This window comes from Misgurnus anguillicaudatus, chromosome 6, assembly GCF_027580225.2.
Source record: "Misgurnus anguillicaudatus chromosome 6, ASM2758022v2, whole genome shotgun sequence".
Taxonomy (NCBI): Eukaryota; Metazoa; Chordata; class Actinopteri; order Cypriniformes; family Cobitidae; genus Misgurnus; species Misgurnus anguillicaudatus.
Genome location: NC_073342.2, coordinates 6,871,099 through 6,893,718, shown reverse-complemented (window position 1 = coordinate 6,893,718; position 22,620 = coordinate 6,871,099). Strand labels below are relative to the sequence as shown.

Here is a 22,620-nt window from a genome sequence, read left to right as displayed (position 1 = left end):
TAACTTTGCAACTACTTACCAATCTTTAGAGAATTAGTAAACTGTCTGCTTAATATCTACTAACACTTCATTGCGATGATATCTCAACAGACATTCAACTGTCTGTATCTTTGCAGGTGCATGTCAACTTATTCCACTTACCCAAACCTCTTCCCTAACCCTAACCCTTACAGTCTACTAATAATCTAATGACAGTTAGTTGATGTATAGTTGCAAATTACTGAAAGTAAGTTGACATGTAGTTGCAAAGTTATTTATAGTTTGTAGAATGTCTAAAGTGGACTATCAAAATAAAGTGTAACCGTAAATTAAACTGTAGTATAATAATAATATAAATCATCCATGATGAAGCTGTTTTAACACAGCTGAAATTAAAAGACCAACAATAAATTAATGATACAATTTAAGACTATCAAAAAAATTAATAAATATTGAATTAAATGTATAATTAGGGGTTCAAGCATGAAGTTGTAATGTTACGAACTGCGCGGAAGCAAATGCAGGTGAAAAAAACAATGTTTTTTTTAAATAAACAAAGAGACAGATTAAATGACCAGGCAGGAAATGTCCAGTGTTGTTGGCAATGGTGGCGAAGACTATGGTGGTAAGTTGGTGACAGTGTTTATTGAGTGCAGCGTTGGTGGAGTGGTGAGCAGTGGTGAAGATCCAAACTGAACATGGGAACATCCACACGAAAACGAAAACGACGACGACGACGACGACGACGACGACGACGACGACGACGACGACGACGACGACGACGACGACGACGACGACGACGACGACGACGACAATAAACAATCGAATTTGACAAACTGTAATCCACAATACGACACGAAGAGCCACACAACACAGGAACCAAACAAAGAGTGAGAATCTGGCAGGGAACAGAGAGTCATGTGAGTATTTATGGAAGGAGATGCAATGATGATCAGCTGGAGCGAGACAATGAACACACAGGTGAGCCGAATCACTCTAATGAGCACATGGCAGAGAGGTAAGCAAACAAACACACACACACACACACACACACACACACACACACACACACGACACGGAGAAAACAATGGATTTCCTACCGTGACAGAAGTGCTGAAACCCTATTGTATTTGTTAGGATTTTTATTAGTGGTGCTTGCATTTATGCAAGGCATCACTATTATTATTCCTCATACTTATTAGTGGTGCTTGCATTTATGCAAGGCATCACTATTATTATTCCCCATACTTATTATAATTATTAGTGGTGCTTGCATTTATGCAAGGCATCACTATTACTATTGCTCATACTTATTATAATTTATTTATTAGGGCCCGAGCACACCGGGGTGTGAGGACCCTATTGTTCTTCAAGGAGTTATTATTATTATTAGGGCCCGAGCACCGAGGAGCAGGCCAGAATGGCCTGCACCGTGGGTGCAAAGCCCTATTGTTTTTGCTCGGTTTATTATTATTATTAGTGGTGCTTGCATTTATGCAAGGCATCACTATTACTATTCCTCAGGGATATTATTAGTGGTGCTTGCATTTATGCAAGGCATCACTATTACTATTGCTCATACTTATTATTAGTGGTGCTTGCATTTATGCAAGGCATCACTATTACTATTGCTCATACTTATTAGTGGTGCTTGCATTTATGCAAAGCATCACTATTACTATTGCTCAGGGATATTATTATTAGTGGTGCTTGCATTTATGCAAAGCATCACTATTATTATTGCTCAGGGATATTATTATTAGTGGTGCTTGCATTTATGCAAGGCATCACTATTACTATTGTGCGGGGATATTATTATGTTGGCTTGACAAAGCCAACATACTGATATTGTATTTAAACTTATTATTAGTGGTGCTTGCATTTATGCAAGGCATCACTATTACTATTCGTCATACTTATTATGTTGGCTTGAGAAAGCCAACATACTGTTGTTGTACATAAACTTTTTATTATTATTAGTGGTGCTTGCATTTATGCAAGGCATCACTATTACTATTCCTCAGGGATATTATTATTATGTTGGCTTGAGAAAGCCAACATACTGTTGTTGCACTTAAACTTATTTTTATTTTTATTCTTCTTTTTCTTCTGACCTAAAAATTTCCAACTCTAACTCCTCCTAGAGCTTTCAAGCTACAGCCACCAAACTTTGCACAGACCTTCAGTCTGATCTGACTTGAGTTGCTATATCTTTTCTAAGGGATCGGACTTACGGTTCTCCTAAACCGTCAGATCAAACATCCCGAAAAAGTCCCATAGACTTACATTCATAGAATGTTTAGGCCGAGTGTTTATTTTCAAATTCTAACTGTCAACTCTCATTCATACAAATACATCACATCATCTCTCAACCTCTCTCAGTCTATCTCTGTCTCACAAAACTCACTCAATAGCACAAACAAACACAACTACACAACTACACACACACACAGACACACACAACCACACAGACACACACAACCACACAGACACACAATCACACACAACTACACACAGACACACAACTACACACAGACACACAATTGCACACACAAACACAAAATTATATATAACATACTGTCACAAAAACACAGACATGCACACACACAGACAATCACACACAGACACACAACCACACACAACTACACACAGACACACAATTACAAACACAAAATTATATATAACATACTGTCACAAAACACAGACTCACACACGCACACACGCACGCACGCACGCACGCACGCACACACACACACACACACACACACACACACACACACACAACCACAAAATTACACACACAAACACAATATTACACACCCAATCATACTCACATAAATGTCCCAACTGCCCTAAATGCCCCATTCTGCCCCAAATGCCTCATCTGCCCCAAATGCCCCAACTACCCCAAATGCCCCATTTGCCCCAACTGGCCAATTCTGCTCCAAATGCCTCATCTGCCCCGTCTGCCCCAACTACCCAATTCTGCCCCAAATGCCCCAACTACCCTAAATGCCCTATCTGCCCCGTCTGCCCCAAACATCCAATTCTGCCCCAACTGCCCTGAATGCCCCATCTGCCCCATCTACCCAATTCTGCCCCAAATGCCTCATCTGCCCCATTCTGCCCCAACTGCCCTAAATGCCCCAACTGCCCTAAATGCCCCATCTGCCCAAAATGCCCCATCTGCCCAAAATGCCCCATCTGCCCTAAATGCCCCATCTGCCCTAAATGCCCCATCTGCCCCAAATGCCCCATCTGCCCCAAACACCCAATTCTGCCCCAAACACCCAATTCTGCCCCAACTGCCCCAAATGGCCCATCTGCCCCAAATGCCCCGTCTGCCAAATTCTGCCCCAAATGCCCCAACTACCCTAAATGCCCCATTTGCCCTAAATGCCCCAACTGCCCTAAATGCCCTATCTGCCCTAAATGCCCCATTCTGCCCCAAATGCCCCGTCTGCCCAATTCTGCCCCAACTACCCTAAATGCCCCATTCTGCCCTAACTGCCCCATCTGCCCCAACTGCCCCAACTAACTTATCTGCCCCAACTGCAGCTCCATCTATTACTCTCAGACTAGGCTTTCTCAAGCCAACATAAAGTTTGTTCACAAACTTTAACCTCATCTAGTTATTATAAATATTATTATATCTTTATTCTTATGTCTGCACAAAATTTCGGTGCGTAACTCGTCCCGCACGGTTTGTCGTAGAGCCATAACAGAGGGATCAACTTGACCGGATTGTTGAGGAGAAGTGGGCTATATCTTTTATAAGCAATCGGGTGCAGGGTTTTCGAAAGGGGGGCGATAAACCACCCGAAAAATCCCATTGACTTAACATTGCGCCAAACTTTGAAGGGTCATAGCTCTGCTCGAGGATTTTGTAGGAACATGTGGGTTACAACATTTGAAGAGGGTGTTAGGCTCTTTAAGAACAAACATCACATTGGGGTGTAAGCTGTACCCCTGGGGTGTAAGAGGCACCCGAAATTTCCCATTCAAAGTCAATGGGCGAAAATCCCATAGACTTAACATTGCGAAAAACTTTGACGGGTCATAGGTCCGAGCGAGGATTTCGTAGAAACATGTGGGTTACTAAATTTGAAGAGGGTGCTAGACTCTTTCAGGACGTCCCCCACAATGGGGTGTAAGGTTACCCTAGCAACCATTTTGGGCACCCTAGCAACCTATCCCATAGACTGCCATTATAAAATGCCTAGATGGATATCTTTGCACCACAGTGTCACAGAGACATGGGGGTGGGCTCATTTTACTCAGGCATCCAATCACTCTCTCAGGATCCTTAAAGACTTACTAAGCCACGCCCCTAGCAACCACTTTTGAGCACCCTAGCAACAGATTTTCTCCACTCAGCAATACACCGGCTGAGACATCTGTTAAAGGTGCCCTGGTTATTGGAGATTCTATACTCAGGAACGTTGGCATTGAGGCACCAGCCACCATAGTCGATTGTATACCGGGAGCCAGAGCGTCTGACATTAGATCCAAACTTAAAGTGCTGGCTAATGCTAACCGTAAGTTTTCTAAGATTGTTATTCACGCCGGCACGAATGACACCAGACTCCGCCAGTCGGAGATCACCAAAGATACTATTAAAGAGGTGTGTGAAATTGCAAAAACAATGTCAGACAATGTAATTTGCTCTGGTCCCCTCCCCGCCTACCGGGGGGATGAAACTTACAGTAGATTAGTGTCTCTTCATGGCTGGATGTCAAAGTGGTGCCCTCAGCATAACGTAGGGTTTATAGACAATTGGAAGCATTTCCGGGGAAGACCTGACCTGCTAAAGAGAGATGGCCTCCATCCGTCTCCGGAAGGAAGTGCTATACAGAGCTTTTTTAACAGAGTACCAACACATCTCGACTGTGTCTGTTCCTCGAACAAATAAATACAGAGCACCGTTTACCTCGTCTCGTACAAATCTTATTAACATAAAACTAGAACATAATACATTAACAGATGAAACTCAAATGTTAAAATTCGGCCTTCTTAACATTAGATCACTTACCAACAAAGAACCAATTATCAATGAAATAATTACTGAACAAAACTTAGATGCACTCTGTTTAACAGAAACCTGGCTTAAAGCAGACGATTACACCAGTTTAAACGAATCCACCCCACAAGACTATTATTATAAACTTGTTCCTCGTCTAATAGGGAGAGGGGGTGGTGTAGCTACAATATACAATAAAACATTCAAAGTAAACCATAAATCCAACCTAAAATTTAATTCGTTTGAAACAATACTGTTAAATATGGAAATAACTGATCGCAACAACAAACGGCTTTCGTTCATTTTAGCTACCGTATATAGGCCTCCAGGCCACCACACAGATTTTCTTAAAGAAATAGCAGACTTCCTATCTGAGCTTACAGTCACTGTAGATAAAGCTCTTATCGTTGGTGATTTTAATATCCATGTGGATAATCCAAAAGATGCATTAGGACGTGCGTTTATGGATGTTCTAAATTCTCTCGGCATTAAACAAAACGTGTCAGGGCCCACGCATACTCGTAATCACACACTAGACTTAATTCTGTCACTCGGACTTAATATTAATGACATCGAAATATCACCCCAGAGCGATGCCGTTTCAGACCATTGCCTTCTGTCATACACAATACTTCTAGATAGGACCGCTCAGTCTACAACATGCTACAGATTAGCCAGAACAATAATTTCCACCACTAAAGATAGCTTTATTAGCACTCTTCCAGACCTGTCTCAAATGAAACATGTAGCAGATAATCGTGAAGATCTAGATATTATAATAGAAAACCTGAACAACGTCTGCTCTAGCACGTTGGATGCCGTTGCTCCCATTCGAAAAAAGAGAATCAAAGAAAAACCGCCAGCTCCATGGTTTGACCATCATACTGCAGCCCTTAAAAAAGTAGCTAGAAAAATGGAAAGAAACTACCGAAGCACAAAGTTAGAGGTATGGCGTTTAGCATGGAAAGAGAGTGTTCAACACTACAGACAGGCTATTAAAACTGCCAGATCTACTTATCTCAGTACGCTTATTAAAGAAAATCATAACAACCCTCATTTTCTATTTAGCACAGTTGCGAAACTGACTAGAAACAAAGAACAAACAGAAACCAATAGTAAACTCCAACACAATAGTGATGACTTCATGAACTTCTTTACTAACAAAATTATGTTTATTAGGGAAAACATAGAAACTACGCAAGCAGCCACCACTCTACCCAATAGTACATTTTCCACTAGATTACCAAACGAACATCTTGACTCATTTAATCCTACTACAATAGAAGAGCTCTCTAAACTAGTAACGTCATCCAAATCATCGTCCTGTATACTAGACCCCGTTCCCACAAAATTACTAAAAGAGGTATTTCATGTAGTGTCAGACACGGTACTTAATATCTTTAACTCATCTCTAGAATTAGGATACGTTCCAACAGCTTTCAAACTAGCAGTTATTAGACCGCTCATTAAAAAGCAAAACCTTGACCAGGGAGATCTTAATAACTTTAGACCAATCTCAAATCTACCTTTTCTTTCTAAAATATTAGAAAAAGTAGTGGCAAGCCAGCTACGCACATTCGTAGAAAATAATAATACATATGAAAAGTTCCAATCAGGATTCAGGCCCCACCATAGCACAGAGACAGCGCTGCTTAGAGTTACAAATGACCTCCTATTAACATCCGATCGTGGTGAAATCTCAATCCTTATATTACTAGACCTTAGTGCAGCCTTTGACACAATAGATCACACAATCTTACTCAATAGACTAGAAAACTATGTTGGCATCAGTGGTCAGGCGTTAGCCTGGTTCAGATCGTATCTAACCAACCGATATCACTTTGTTTATGTAAATGAGGAAGAGTCATATCACTCCCCCGTTAAATACGGCATACCTCAGGGATCAGTTCTAGGCCCTATCCTATTCTCGTTATATATGTTACCTCTAGGAGACATTATCAGGAAACATAACATAAGTTTTCACTGCTATGCGGATGATACCCAGCTTTACATCTCGTCGCATCCTAGCGAAACCCACCAGTTTTCTAAGCTAACAGACTGCATTAGTGATATTAGGGACTGGATGGCACATAACTTTCTTATGCTAAACTCCAATAAGACAGAGATACTTATTATTGAACCGAATCGCTACAAACATAATATGTCAGATTACAAGTTGCCCATAGATGGCTGCACGGTGGTGCCATCTTCCACGGTTAAGAATTTAGGCGTAATGTTCGACAGCAATCTATCTTTTGATAGTCATATCGCCAACATCTGCCGCACAGAATTCTTCCATCTTAGAAATATCTCAAAAATACGCCATATGCTGTCTGCATCAGATGCAGATTAGACTATTGTAACTCGTTACTCGGGGGATGCCATGCAAATCAGGTAAACAAGCACCAGCTGGTTCAAAACGCCGCCGCAAGAGTGCTTACTCGATCTAAAAAGTATGACCACATCAGTCCAATTCTGGCATCTTTACACTGGCTACCAGTTAAATATCGCATACAATTTAAAATATTACTAATCACTTACAAAGCCTTAAATGGCCTAGCGCCCTCGTATATTAAAGAAGTACTATCAGAATACAATCCATTACGTAAACTGCGCTCACAAAATTCTGGTCACTTAATTATCCCTAGAATATCAAAAGTGTCTAAAGGTGGTAGATCCTTTTCCTACTTAGCCCCTAAGCTCTGGAATGATTTACCAAATAATGTTCGAGTATCAGACACAGTCGATCAATTTAAATCTAAACTTAAGACATTCTTCTTTAACAAAGCATTCACATAACATGTCCAGTAAATGTACATTTCCCGCAGTAGTTAGTTTGTCTAGAACAAAGCACTCACATACCTCATATGGGTAATATACTATTGCCGCAATAGTTAGCCTGTCTGGAACCGAGCTGACTTGAACCACTATAATGTTTGACACTTGCATTGCATGCGAACGGCCCCTACGCTAATAGAACTCTGTTTTTCTCTCCCTGTCTCGTCCTCGACCACGAGGACCATGAGACAAATAGACCCAGTTCCGGTTGCTGTGAAGATCATTGCATCACTGATCCACTGGCTGTCCTTCAACGTGATGACCAGCCGATGCCCGGCCAACGACCACCGGCTAAACCAGTTTAATTCGCTTACCCGCCTCCTATCCCTACCGTTTCTATATACAGTATATAAATATATATTAATTCCTCCCAAGGGTTTTTGTCCTTCTAGGACTTTTTCCCATTGGGTTTTTTTTCCTAGAGGGTTTTTAGTCCCAGGGAGAGTCAGCCAACTTTGGCTTAACTTAGCACTTTACTGTATACGTTACATTATTAATATGCTCGCTTGTACGGTTTAACCGCTTTCTCTACTTCTTATGTTATCTATTGATTTTCTGTGTTCTCCTCTACATCTTCTCATGTAAAGCTGCTTTGCAACAATTAACACTTGTGAAAAGCGCTATATAAATAAAATTGAATTGAATTGAATTGAATTAAATTCAAACAGTTATATCTCGGCATCAGAACATCGTAGAGACACGGGGGTTGGACCGTTTTACTTGTGACTAGGGGTGTAACAATTGGGCACATAAATGGCCACTCCCAAGCCACGCCCCTAGCAACCAAATTTGAGAACCCTAGCAACCGAATAAACAAAGCCTTATATCTCCGCATCAGAACATCGTAGAGACACGGGGGTTGGACCGTTTGACTCGTGACTTGGAGGGTAATCACTAGTGGGTGCCATTTTTTTCCCTAGCAACCAAATACAGTACCCTAGCAACAGAGTAAACAAAGCCTTATATCTCCGCATCAGAACATCATAGAGACACGGGGTTTGGACCGTTTGACTTGTGACTCGGAGGGTAATCACTAGTGGATGTCAAATTTTTCCCTAGCAACAAAATACAGTACCCTAGCAACAGAGTAAACAAAGCCTTATATCTCCGCATCAGAACATCGTAGAGACACGGGGGTTGGACCGTTTGACTCGTGACTCGGAGGGTAATCACCAGAGGCGTCATGCCCATTGAAACTGAGGGGGCAGCTGCCCCCTTGGATTTTTGAGCCAAATGGATTTTGCAAGCAACCTCAAAAATAAAAAAGCGTCCATTAATCTTTTAATCTGTTTAAAATGCCCAAATTGTCAATTTTGTGCTGCATCCGTGTCACTTTTCAGAGTTTTGATAGTGTTTTGATCGTGTACATTACTTTTTTTCTGGCGGCAGGTGCTGCAGTCGGCGCAGCCGCAGACGTCAGCGTCTGCGCGCGCTCACGAGCTTAGCTGTTGCTGCTGGCTGCATTTGGGAATTAAAACGTGTAAGACACGCTCACAACATTTCCAAATCCCCAGTACGGTAATGTGTTGTTAACCTCCTCTGTGTAGAAATTGTATGGTTTAAAATGTGACCGTCTCGACCTTATATTAGTAGCAGGGGCGGCGTTTGCGTATGGCAGGGTATGGCAGTTGCCATACCCTAGCATTTAGACAAAACTCCAGAAATCAACAGGCTATAATGATGCTCATTCAAGATAATTTAAAATATTTTGAGTAGAACATATCTAAACATTGGTACATCACTAATAAGGATCATTTACACGTGTGTTCGACTTCATGCTATAACACTGGAACCGACAAGCGGATGACATCAACGTGCCGCGAAAGCGGTTTGAAATCAAACTCTTCAGATGATTCCTCGACTCACCCTCGCGGTACTTTGACGTCATCAGCCTGTCGAACTACACAATCTATAGTGGGTTTCGCGCTGCAGGAGGTCTCATGATGACCGCTGCTTTTATAATCTGTATTTTCGCAAGTAATTCCTTTTTTTGTTTTAACATTTAAACAAACTCATGGTTCTCCCCCACACTCGCGCTTTGCATATTGCATATTCCAGAAGTAATATGATTTGCTCTGTGGATAAATAAACATGTTCTCTTCCACTGAGAATTGTTGCGCGCATTTTTGAATGTCCACTTGTGGAATAAAAACTGCACGACGACAAAAGGTAAGACTTGTTTTTGCATTTAGCTCTGTTATACTAAGAGTTTTATTTAGTGTTTTAGTTGGATATGTGTGCTCTATCACATCATTAAAAGTCTTTATTGTGTGTTTAGTGGTTTTGGCGGTTGTCGTGACAAGATTTGTTAAGGGATGTCATAGTATGTTTTGTTTTGATATTATCTTGTTTTAGTTTATGTGTTGCTGGAGTTGTTCTTAGTTAAGAATTATTTGAAATGCATTTTAAATAACCATGATTTCTATTGTTCTATTGTTGTTGTTTTTCATTTGCATTGCTTCCGTATTGTTGTCAGTAAGTGTAAGTTACATCCGTGCAATCGTAGTATGATTTTGTACAGGTTGGTGGAGTTTGTACACATATGTGGTTATAGATTCGTTATTTGAGATTGGCCTTCTTGTACGAAGAATTTTTGCCAGTTGTTGTGAAAAATGCATTAATGACAGAATTAAAGTCATTAAACAAAACGTAAATAGGACACATGCCGTTTCAGATGTAAATATGATGCCAATATGTCATTAATCCGATTGAATAGTATTTGATATGAAAGTTAGTCAACACTTTTATTTTGGAGGTTTTTGCACTATGGCAGGGGCGTTTAGAATGTTAGAAATGTAAGTGCCATGGAAAAGACTGAAAGCTCTATAATATAATTCGTTTGATGTATGTGTATGCACAAATTTCTGTGAGCTTTGCACACTGTGCCCCCTTAAAAAAAAATGGTGCATGACGCCCCTGGTAATCACTAGTGGATGCCAATTTTTTCCCTAGCAACCAAATACAGTACCCTAGCAACAGAGTAAACAAAGCCTTATATCTCCGCATCAGAACATCGTAGAGACACGGGGGTTGGACCGTTTGACTCGTGACTCAGAGTGTAATCACTAGTGGATGCCATTTTTCCCCCTAGCAACCAAATACACTACCCTAGCAACAGAGTAAACAAAGCCTTATATCTCCGCATCAGAACATCGTAGAGACACGGGGGTTGGGCCGTTTGACTCGTGACTCAGAGTGTAATCACTAGTGGATGCCATTTTTTTCCCTAGCAACCAAATACAGTACCCTAGCAACAGAGTAAACAAAGCCTTATATCTCCGCATCAGAACATCGTAGAGACACGGGGGTTGGACCGTTTGACTCGTGACTCGGAGGGTAATCACTAGTGGATGCCATTTTTTCCCCTAGCAACCAAATACACTACCCTAGCAACAGAGTAAACAAAGCCTTATATCTCCGCATCAGAACATCGTAGAGACACGGGGGTTGGACCGTTTGACTCGTGACTCGGAGTGTAATAATTAGTGGATGCCATTTTTTCCCCTAGCAACCAAATACAGTACCCTAGCAACAGAGTAAACAAAGCCTTATATCTCCGCATCAGAACATCATAAAGACACGGGGTTTGGACCGTTTGACTCGTGACTCGGAGGGTAATCACTAGTGGATGCCAATTTTTCCCTAGCAACCAAATACTGTACCCTAGCAACAGAGTAAACAAAGCCTTATATCTCCGCATCAGAACATCGTAGAGACACGGGGTTTGGACCGTTTGACTCATGACTCAGAGTGTAATCACTAGTGGATGCCAATTTTTTCCCTAGCAACCAAATACAGTACCCTAGCAACAGAGTAAACAAAGCCTTATATCTCCGCATCAGAACATCATAGAGACACGGGGTTTGGACCGTTTGACTCGTGACTCGGAGGGTAATCACTAGTGGATGCCAATTTTTCCCTAGCAACCAAATACAGTACCCTAGCAACAGAGTAAACAAAGCCTTATATCTCCGCATCAGAACATCGTAGAGACACGAGGGTTGGACCGTTTGACTCGTGACTCGGAGGGTAATCACTAGTGGATGCCAATTTTTTCCCTAGCAACCAAATACAGTACCCTAGCAACAGAGTAAACAAAGCCTTATATCTCCGCATCAGAACATCGTAGAGACACGGGGTTTGGACCGTTTGACTCATGACTCAGAGTGTAATCATTATGGGATGCCATTTTTTTCCCTAGCAACCAAATACAGTACCCTAGCAACAGAGTAAACAAAGCCTTATATCTCCACATCAGAACATCGTAGAGACACAGGGGTTGGACCGTTTGACTTGTGACTTGGAGTGTAATCACCAGTGGATGCCAATTTTCCCCCTAGCAACCAATTACAGTACCCTAGCAACAGTGTAAACAAAGCCTTATATCTCCGCAGCAGAACATCGTAGAGACACGGGGGTTGGACCGTTTTACTTGTGACTCGGCATGTAATCACTAGTGGATGCCAATTTTTCCCTAGCAACCAAATACAGTACCCTAGCAACAGAGTAAACAAAGCTTTATATCTCCGTATCAGAACATCGTAGAGACACGAGGGTTGGACCGTTTGACTTGTGACTTGGAGTGTTATCACCAGTGGATGCCAATTTTCCCCCTAGCAACCAAATACAGTACCCTAGCAACAGTGTAAACAAAGCCTTATATCTCCGCAACAGAACATCGTAGAGACACGGGGGTTGGACCGTTTTACTTGTGACTCGGCATGTAATCACTAGTGGATGCCAATTTTTTCCCTAGCAACCAAATACAGTACCCTAGCAACAGAGTAAACAAAGCCTTATATCTCCGCATCAGAACATCGTAGAGACACGGGGGTTGGACCGTTTGACTTGTTACTTGGAGTGTAATCACTAGTGGATGCCATTTTTTCCCTAGCAACCAAATACAGTACCTTAGCAACAGAGTAAACAAAGCCTTAAATCTCCGCATCAGAACATCGTAGAGACACGGGGGTTGGACCGTTTGACTTGTGACTTGGAGTGTAATCACCAGTGGATGCCAATTTTCCCCCTAGCAACCAATTACAGTACCCTAGCAACAGTGTAAACAAAGCCTTATATCTCCGCAGCAGAACATCATAGAGACACGGGGGTTGGACCGTTTTACTTGTGACTCGGCATGTAATCACTAGTGGATGCCAATTTTTTCCCTAGCAACGAAATACAGTACCATAGCAACAGAGTAAACAAAGCCCTATATCTCCGCATCAGAACATCGTAGAGACACGGGGGTTGGAACGTTTGACTCGTGACTCGGAGGGTAATCACTAGTGGATGGCAATTTTTTCCCTAGGAACCAAATACAGTACCCTAGCAACCGCATAAACACAGCCTTATATCTCCGCATCAGAACATCGTAGAGACACGGGAGTTGGATCGTTTTACTTTTGGCTTGGAGTATAATCCTATATGGTCCCCAGATTTTGGCAACGGCAAGCACCACTCACATTTTCTTCAGGAAATGTACCTATCTAGTTATTATTATTATTGTTATTATTGTGCCGTAAAAGGAATCGTGCAGACCAAACCGTAAGGCCTAGAAACATGACATTTTGCCAAATGATAGATCTCGAAGTTAAGAGAGTATCAACCCAATTGGCCTATAGGTGGCGCTATAGCGATGACAAACGCGTTGACGCCCATAACTCCCACAATTTTTGTCCAAATATCAAGTGCCTTATCCCTGGAATCACTGAATCAAGACAGACAAATTGTATATCTTAGATTTCATTTAAATAATTAAAATGTTTCCGCTATTTAAAATAAAAAAGAACTAGGTCCTAGGTTTTTTGCCCAATCGAAACCAATCGAGTGCTGAAATATTCCTTTGTTCAAATATGAAAAGTTATAAAAAAAAAGTTGAACTTTCGACTCTCCGTCAACACACCATGACCAAACGTCTGAAGTGCCCGGAGTCACTTGGACTTGATTGGCTATGAAAGCAGTAGAGGAGGCTACTCCCCTGGTAGAGTGAGCTCTCAGACCTGCTGGCGAGACTTGACCACGTGCCTCATAGGCTTGACTCCTGCTCCGGCTTGGCGAACGTCGGAGGGCAGAAAGTCTCAAGAATGACTGGATGTGCAGTCGAAAAGGGAACCTTAGGCAGGTAATCAGTATAAGGATGCTAAATCACCTTCACCATTCCTGGGACAAAATCTAAACAGGATGGCGAAACCGCCAGAGCCTGCATATCCCTAATTCTTTTTAAAGAGGTTATAGCCATTAGAAAAAACATCTTTAGTGTCAGAAGTCTATAAGACGCTGACTCTAGAGGTTCAAAGGGGGTCTAAACCAGACCTTCCAGGACTATAGCTAGGTCCCACGAAAGAATCTTAGTTCATGTTGGAGGCCTCAATCGTTTTGCCCCACGAATAAAGCAAGCGAGCAGAGGAGGCCTCCCGAGCGGCGCCCTGTCCACCAAAGCGTGGCAAGCCAAAAGAGCGGCCACGTAAAGCCCGAGAGTGGATGGGCAAACCCTGCTGACAGCCTTTCCTGCAGAAAACTCAGAACTGTAGCAATCTGGCAGTTAACAAGATCTACATTGTGTGTTGTGCACCATGCTTCAAAGACACCCCATTTAACGGCATAATTCTTTCTAGTGGAGGGAGCCCTAGTACTCCAAATAGTGTCAATAACACCAGGCGACAAGCCCGTGTCCCTCAGTTGGTACCCTTCAGGGGTCAAACATGGTGATTCCACAGGTCAGGCCTGGGATGCATTATCGTACTCCTTGCCTGAAACAGAAGGTCCCTCCTCTCTGGACTCACCCATTGAGGAGAGATATTATCTCTGAGAACCATAGTCTATCAGTAACAGGCAAGAGCCTTGCTGGCAAACTCTGGCTAGATTCTGCGGGAGCAGTGCAACTGGAGGAAACGCAACGAGGTGCTTGTCCCGCCATGTGTGCGCCATTGCGTCCAGACCCAGGGGGGCTGGGGGACTCAGAGAGAAGTAAAGTGGACATTGTGGAGTCTGAAAAGAGGTAAAGAGGTCCACTTCCACTTCCGCTCTGTAAAATCTGGTCCATATCCAAGACACTATGTCTGGGTGGGGTTTCCATTCCCCAGTCGATAATGTCTGCCTGGACAGTAAATCTGCTCCTACATACAGGTTCCCCGGGATGTATATTGCTCTGAGTGACAGGGACTTGTCCTGAGGCCAGAGATAAATCTGCCTTGCTATTCTGTTTAAATTGTGTGAGCGCAGACCTCCCTGGTGACTTATGTATAAGACTGTCGCTGTGTTGTCCACCTGCACTAGGACATGACAGCTTCTTTGTTGGGGAGAAAGTATTTCAGGGCCAGAAATACAGACGTCAGCTCTAGGCAATTGATGTGCCAACCAAACTGATGACCCTCCCATTCCCCTTGAGCTGGACGACCACCTAAGATCGCACCCCAGCCCGTCAGGAAAGCGTCTGTCATTAGCAGTCTGTGATGACAAGTCGTCCATAGTGTGGGACCCAAGGCAAGAAACCGGGGTCTTATCCACATAGGTAGTGTACGAAGCCCGTGGCGCTTTTATTATCCTTTGAGGGTTGGCCCTTGGATGAAACCCTCTGCCCCCTATCTTGTTGGAATCTAACTCCTAACAGAGTCTCAAGTGAAGTTCAAAAGGTAAGAGAGATTTGTATTTTAGTGTAGCACACACACAATCAGTATTTGGTCTGAACAAAAAGACCTGATGACACAGCTGGTGCTCATCTATTTTATAGCCTCGCATCGGGTGCGCATTGATGTCGTCATCAACGGAGGCTATATACCTCCTTGTCAATTCCATTGACAAATCTATCACAGGTCGGAGCGGACCACCAATACTGTGACTCACGCTCCTCCCTCTATTTCCACCCCATGGTGTTCCCGAAACAACCCAATGAGCAGAAAGACAAGAGGAATACAATTATAACAGAGCTTTATTGAATTAAAAGGAAAAAGGGAGGGGGGATTTAAATAATTAAAATCTTCTGTGGCCAGGCTAAAAGACACAACATACACTCAGGGTACTGGGCGGTGACTCCTCCGATTGCGAGCAAGGATGCAGGCTTTAGTTCTTCAGCTTCCAGGCAGCTGGTGGAGGCGGCCCCCAGGTAAGAAAACAGGCGTGAACTCTTTGAATTCTGGGTGAGAGTACAGGTGAGTACACGGGACTTTCACTCCTTGGCTCACAGGTAGGCATACAGGTACTGATACCGAGTTTCTAGCTCTTCAGCTTTCAGGTGGATATACAGGTAAGTACTCGGGACTTTATCTTTTTGGCTCACAGGTGGGCATACAGGTCGGTACAGGGCTTTAACTCTTGGGCTTGCAGGTAGGTATACAGGTAAGTACACAGGGCTTTAACTCTTGGGCTTGCAGGTAGGTATACGGGTAAGTACACAGGGCTTTAGCTTTTGGGCATACAGGTAAGTATACAGGTAAGTACACAAGGCTTTAGCTTCTGGGCGTACAGGTGGGTATACAGGTGAGTACCCAGGGCTTTAGCTTTTGGGCGTACAGGTGGATATACAGGTGAATACACAGGGCTTTAGCTTCTGGGCGTACAGGTGGGTATACAGGTGAGTACACAGGGCTTTAGCTTTTGGGCTTATAGGTGGGCGTACAGGCAAGTACACAGGGCTTGAACTCTTTGGCTTATAGGTGAATATACAGGCGAGTACACAGGGCTTTAGCTTTTGGGCGTACAGGTAGGTATTACCGGTGAGTACACAAGGCTTAAATTTTTTGACTTACAGGTGGACGTGCAGGTGGGGACACAGAGCTTTAGCTCTTCTGCTTCCAGGTGGCTGGAGAGGATGTACAGGCAAGAATACAAGGCTTTTAACTCTTCGCTCACAGGATGGTATACAGGTGAGTACACAGGGCTTTAGCCCTTAGACATTCAGGAGGACAGGTAGGTAAAGATGCAGAGCTTAAACTCTTTAGCGTACAGGCTGGTGGAAGACGACACACAAGTGAGTACACAAGTATTGACTCAGATGGACATAGAGTTAAAGATTCAGCACTTTAGCTCTTCGGCATACGGGCAAGGAGGTAGGTAAGAACACGGAGCTTTAGCTCTTCAGCGTACAGGCAAACATAAACCAGTGGCTGGTACACTCTAAAAAAACAAACGGTGCTATATAGCACCAAAACTGTTGATTTGAATCGTAACCATAGAAGAACCGTTTTTAGTGCCATATAGCACCGGTGAAGCACCTGTGTAGAACCATATAGGTGCCATATAGCACCACTATAGCACCACATTTGGTTCTACATAGCACTATATGGTTCTACACAGGTGCTTCACCAAAAAACGGTTCTTCTATGATTACGAGCAAACAACCACTTTTGGTGCTATATAGCACCGTTTTTTTTTTAGAGTGTAGCAATGAGAGGAGACACGGCGATATGCAGTTAAGGGTGGAGGCTTTAACTTTTCAGCTTACTGGTTGAGGGAGGCAAGAAACATCCAATCTCCTTTCTCAGACAGCGGAGCGTGGCGTCATAGCATGAACTGGCATTTAGAAACACTCAACAATAGAGCTGTTAGACGTGAAGATAACCAGCAAATATCCCAACAGCAGTATGCAAGTAAAGACACTCCCTCTCCTGCTTCAAGGCACGATAATCAAAGCCAACTCTTACTTCCATGACCACAGCACCACCAGCGGACGATGAGGAAGATCGACCAGTCCCCCAGTCATGGACATGTGTTGGAATACTGTTAAGCACCAACACTCTGCTCTTCTCAGGCAAACACTGATAAAAGCACTGCACTGCAATTTTCCTTGTGTATACACAAAAGAAATCACCCACCGCACTCCACACAGTCACGGTGAAATAAGGCCAGTGATACGTATCCAGCCCGGGTTCCGAGTCCTGGCCAATAGTGCAGTCTAGGTGTGGGACAGACTCCTCCTCTACCACCTCCAACCAGGAATCACGGATATAAACAGACTGGGTGATTAACAGACACTGGTAGTTAGATTGGCATCGACATCAACACACCAAACAGCAGTCGTCCTCACCTCAGTTCGAAGTAACACAGGGCAATACCTTCGTTGTTTAGGAAGATTTGGGCTTTAGGCAAGAAGAAAGCACTAATACTAGTGGTAGCATACAAACGGGGTATTTTCCAAAAATGTCGGACTGCCCACAATGTAAACAAATTGCTTGTCACTTATCTCTTCTGTGTTTCATGTATAAATCTTCTTCTTCTTCTTTCCACCTCAGCCTGTAAGTCCAAACATCTGTTCTCAACACCACACCAGCTACTTCCGTATCACTCCCGGCGAACACATGGAATATACTTCACCGCTTCCTGCCTCTTAGACAGCCCTTTATATAAGTCCTCCTCCATCTATATGATCCAATCACCAATTGCCGCATTCTCCTCACCCACCTGATGAGTATTTTGTGTTATCGTTGCCCGGGGTCGACCGGAACCGGCCAGGTGTTACACTGAAATTGGCCCGGGCGGAAATATTTGCAACACTTTAGTTCCACCTGTACATAGTCACCCCGTGACGTTTACACACTATATTCAGGGGGTCAAGAAATAAAGACGTTTCCTCATAGCGCTTAGCAGCGCAGCATCGAGAGAAGCTTTTGATAGGGAACATAATTGTTTAGGCTTTTGTATTTGCACTGAATTGCAAGGCGGCATGTTATTGTCCTTCTCCTTAAGTGGAACCGGAGAGCTTTACGCAGACACTGGAAGAGGTCAGCCCTCAGTGGCGTTTTGGTAAGGATTCCCAATTCGTTGGTCATGATGTGACGTCTCCGTTCCCTTCCTCCAGGGAATGTGGGTTACATACGTAACCGAGACGTTCCCTTTCAGTCGGTCACTATGATGTCACGTCGTGACCGACGAATTGGGAATCCCTACCAAAACGCCACTGAGGGCTGACCTCTTCCAGTGTCTGCGTAAAGCTCTCCGGTTCCACTTAATGAGAAGGACAATTAAGTTTTAAGGCAGAAGGCCGGGCACTAGATGTTCCTTTAACCCCACAGTAGTGCCAGCGACTGGGAAGCACCCTATCTGAGCGCGATAGGAATGCTGCGGAAGCCACCGCCCCCTTAAGGGCTGATGGTGGACGAATAAAGACAGCCGTGGCTGTGTAAGCAAAGCAGTGCTCTGCTGAGGGAAACGTGGGCTAGTAGGATTAACCCCACGGAATGTGGATGCCCGAGTCAAACACATAGGTTCGCGAGGATGCAGCTAGTGAGAGGCTGCAGCGGATGCTCCGCAACATCAGGCTGCCAAGGCAGCGGAGGAAGACAAATCATACTCAAATTTGGAGCACCAGTCGGAGGCTGCAAGCCGACCTGCGAGCCTGTTCTCTGTGCTTCCCCTAACGAGGAAAGGACACGAGAAGAGACAGGCTCGACACGAACACTGTAAAATCTAATGAACGTATTAGGTGTCGCCCAACCAGCAGCTCTGCAGATGTCTGTTAGCGAGGAACCACGAGCGAGTGCCCAAGATGAGGCAACACTTCTAGTAGAGTGAACTCTCAAATGAAATGGATAAGGAATGCCCTGCAGATTATAAGCAAGGGCGATAGTATCAACTATCCAATGAGACATCCTCTGCTTAGTGACAGCTTTCCCTCTCTGCTGACCACCGTAACAAACAAAGAGCTGATCTGAGATCCTGAGGCTTTGTGCGATCCACGTAGAGGCGTACGGGACATAATAAAGCCAAGGTTGGGTCTGCCTCCTCCGGGGGCAGCGCTTACAAGCTCACCACCTGATCTCTGAAGGGAGTGGTGGGAACTTTGGGCATGTAGCCTGGCCTGGGTCTGAGTGTTACGCTCGAGACAGCAGGACCAAACTAAAGGCACAAATCGTCGATGGAGAATGCATGAAGGTTACCTACCCTCTTAACAGAGGCCAATGCGAGCAGGGTCAGAGTTTTCATTGATAAAAACTTCAGACTCACAGACTGCAAAGGCTCGAACGGGGGTCCCTGGAGGGCTTTCAGCACCATGGACAGGTCCCAAGGAGGAATAGAGGGAGGGCGCGAAGGATGTAGCCTTTTAGAAATCTAATAATTAAATCGTGCTGGCCAACTGATCTGCCGTTTATTAAAGAGTCATGTGCAGATATAGCGGCAACGTCAACTTTAATGGTGGAGGGTGACAGCCTACCATCTAACCGGTGTTGAAGGTATAAGCACGATATTATTGGGGCATTCTCAGGGGTCCTCGCGTTGCGAAGAGCACCAATCGACAAAAAGGTTCCATTTAAGTGCGTAAGCCCGTATTGTGGAAGGTGCTCGTACCGCGGAGATGGTGTTAGATACCGCTTGCGATAAATCACCTAAACCTTGTGTGCGCTCAACGACCATACATGGAGATCCCACAGGTCGGGGGGTGGGTGCCATAATGTGCCCCGTCCTTGAGAAAGAAGGTCCTTCCTCAGGGGAATCCGCCAGGGAGGTGCTGTCGCGAGGAGCATCCGTTCTAGAAACCAATTCCTGGTCGTCCAGTAAGGCGCGACCAGTAAAAGGCTCTCCTCGTCCTGCCTGACTTTGCACAGCGTCTGTGCGCTTAAGCTCAATGGAGGGAATGGGTATTTGCTCATCCCCCACGGCCAGCTGTGTGCATCCACGCCGAGGCTGCCCTCGGTTACTGAATAAAATAGGTGACAATGGGTATCGTCCGGTGACGCAAACAGATCTATCTGCGCATGACCGAACTTCTTCCAAATTAGCTGAACCGTCTGGGGGTGGAGTCACCATTCGCCAGGGCGCGCAGCTCGGGAAAGCGCGTCTGCTGCTGTATTGAGCGAACCTGGAATGTGAATGGCATGAAGGGATCTCATATGCTTCTGACTCCAAAGGAGGAGATGACGAGCGAGATGCGATAGGTGACGAAAGCGCAAAAAACGCCTTGACGGTTGATAAACGCAACAGTCCCAATGTTGTCGGTGCCAACTAATACATCCTTCCCTCGCATCTCCGTAGCGGAGCGTACGAGTCCCAGATATACAGCCCACCGCTCGCGGCAGTTGGGGTGCTATGCACACCCCTGAGACTGCAAGCCCGTCATACGTGGCTGCTCACCCCATGCTGGGGGCATCGTATGTGCTACAGAATACCAGGAGACCTGTCTCAGGGGCATATCTTGTCCTCAGAAATGCTGGGTCTGACCACGGGGTGAAATTGAAATGACACGCAGGTGTAATGGTTACACAGTGAATGCCGGTGCGTCACGGTGTCCTCGGGACTCAATCGTAAAGCCAACGCTGAGGCGGTCTCATATGGAGCAGCCCGAATGAGTTTAAAACGAGCAAGACGCCGAAGCATTAAGTCTCTGTGTTCGCGCAGCGTCTGCCGAGAACGAGCTATTATAACCCGACTTAAATATAAGCAGAATGCAAACACTGCTCTCTCTCGGGGGCTTTATTGCCGTCTCTAACACTTTCATGGAGACACGGGGAGAGAGAGACAGCTCGAATGGTGGTACGTCGTATTGATATGCCCTCCCCGCGAACGCAGAGTGAAGAAACGGGCTGTGGCGAGGGGAAATGGACACCTGAAGTAACGTCTATAGGTCTAAGGCTGCAAACCGATCTGAACATTGAAATACGTGCTTCGGCGTTATCCTCCTGAAGGATCTCATTCGGAGAGCCGGTGCGTAAATCAAATCGGTCTTATGTTGAGTTTACACTAAACGCGTTTTGGGCATCAAAATCGCGTCTACCGCGCCTAGTTTGCCGCTTGAACACTTTGAATGCATTCGCGCGTGTAGAGCGGAGTAGACGCGCGGAAAAAGCAAGCATTTGACGCGGGTCCGAAGCAAAATCCGCTTCCTGTAGGAGGGGCAACTGCTGTGCGAGTGTCTGTTTGCAAGATGACTGATGTTACTTGTGCATTTATCAAGAGAGTTACCAGTTTGTATTGGGTAACCTTACTATAGGGGAAAATAAACGGCGCGGGTCGATAAATGTCACGTGACTCAAAAGTGAAGTGTGTATTACAACTTACCAGGTTGCCCAAAGTCCTTACTGACACTCTTCCAAGTGAGTTCCTTTTTATTCCTGTCTCCTCTATAGAAATAACAACTTGTGTCATATAGCTTCGAGTGACTGCTTGAGTGAGTGACTCCGGGCGGGGCTGCCACCACAGCAGGAGGCAGGATCCTGATTGGTTAACGCGGCGTGAAATTCCGCCAAAGTTCAAAATTTTCAACTCGGGCGTCAGCCGCAAATTCGCGTGAACCGCAAAATGCACAAAAGCACCATTCGAGCGTACCGCGCACAACGCTCAATTCATGCCTTTTGCGCGAGCTTCACGCGCGAATGAGGCGGAAAACGCTTCTTCCGCTCCACGTCGAACGCCTCTTCCACGCCGCGTCTGCACATTGACTTAACATTGAAATCACTCGCGCTTCACGCCTCTACCACGGTTGGTGTAAACGCACCATTAAACCGCGCATATTTTGGGCACTATGATATAAAGGCTGGAAAAACCCTACCATCATCTCGGTAAGAGGGACCGGCTCGATACATCCTTCGCCAGCAGGACATCGACTTTTGAACGCAGTACATGTGCATCGGACACTTTCACTGTAGTGAAACGAATGCCCGAGAATTTGGGGGTGTGCCGGTTTAATTGAATTTCGTAAACGAGGCGGATCGTGCGTAAAACCCAACGAGACAGGCTGGGAACTGAAGCCAAGCACCCAGGGACTGTGCGAGGAGAATTAATGGCACTACCAAAGTACCCGCGGTGGGGCAGCCGAGCGGTGCAGGTGTGACTGCCGGTGCAAGTGCCTTGCA

The 22,620-nt window shown here is 44.7% G+C and overlaps 1 protein-coding gene across 1 annotated transcript in view; it reads right to left on the bottom strand.

The window, feature by feature from the left end:
- The window catches only part of LOC141364420 (immunoglobulin kappa light chain-like), an 83,053-nt gene that overhangs the window by 49,980 nt on the left and 10,453 nt on the right, over positions 1-22,620 (bottom strand). Inside the window, exon 4 of the mRNA XM_073869107.1 lies at positions 20,031-20,041. Within this exon, the coding sequence (XP_073725208.1) occupies positions 20,031-20,041 (11 nt within the window). The remainder of the gene's footprint in view (positions 1-20,030; positions 20,042-22,620) is intronic.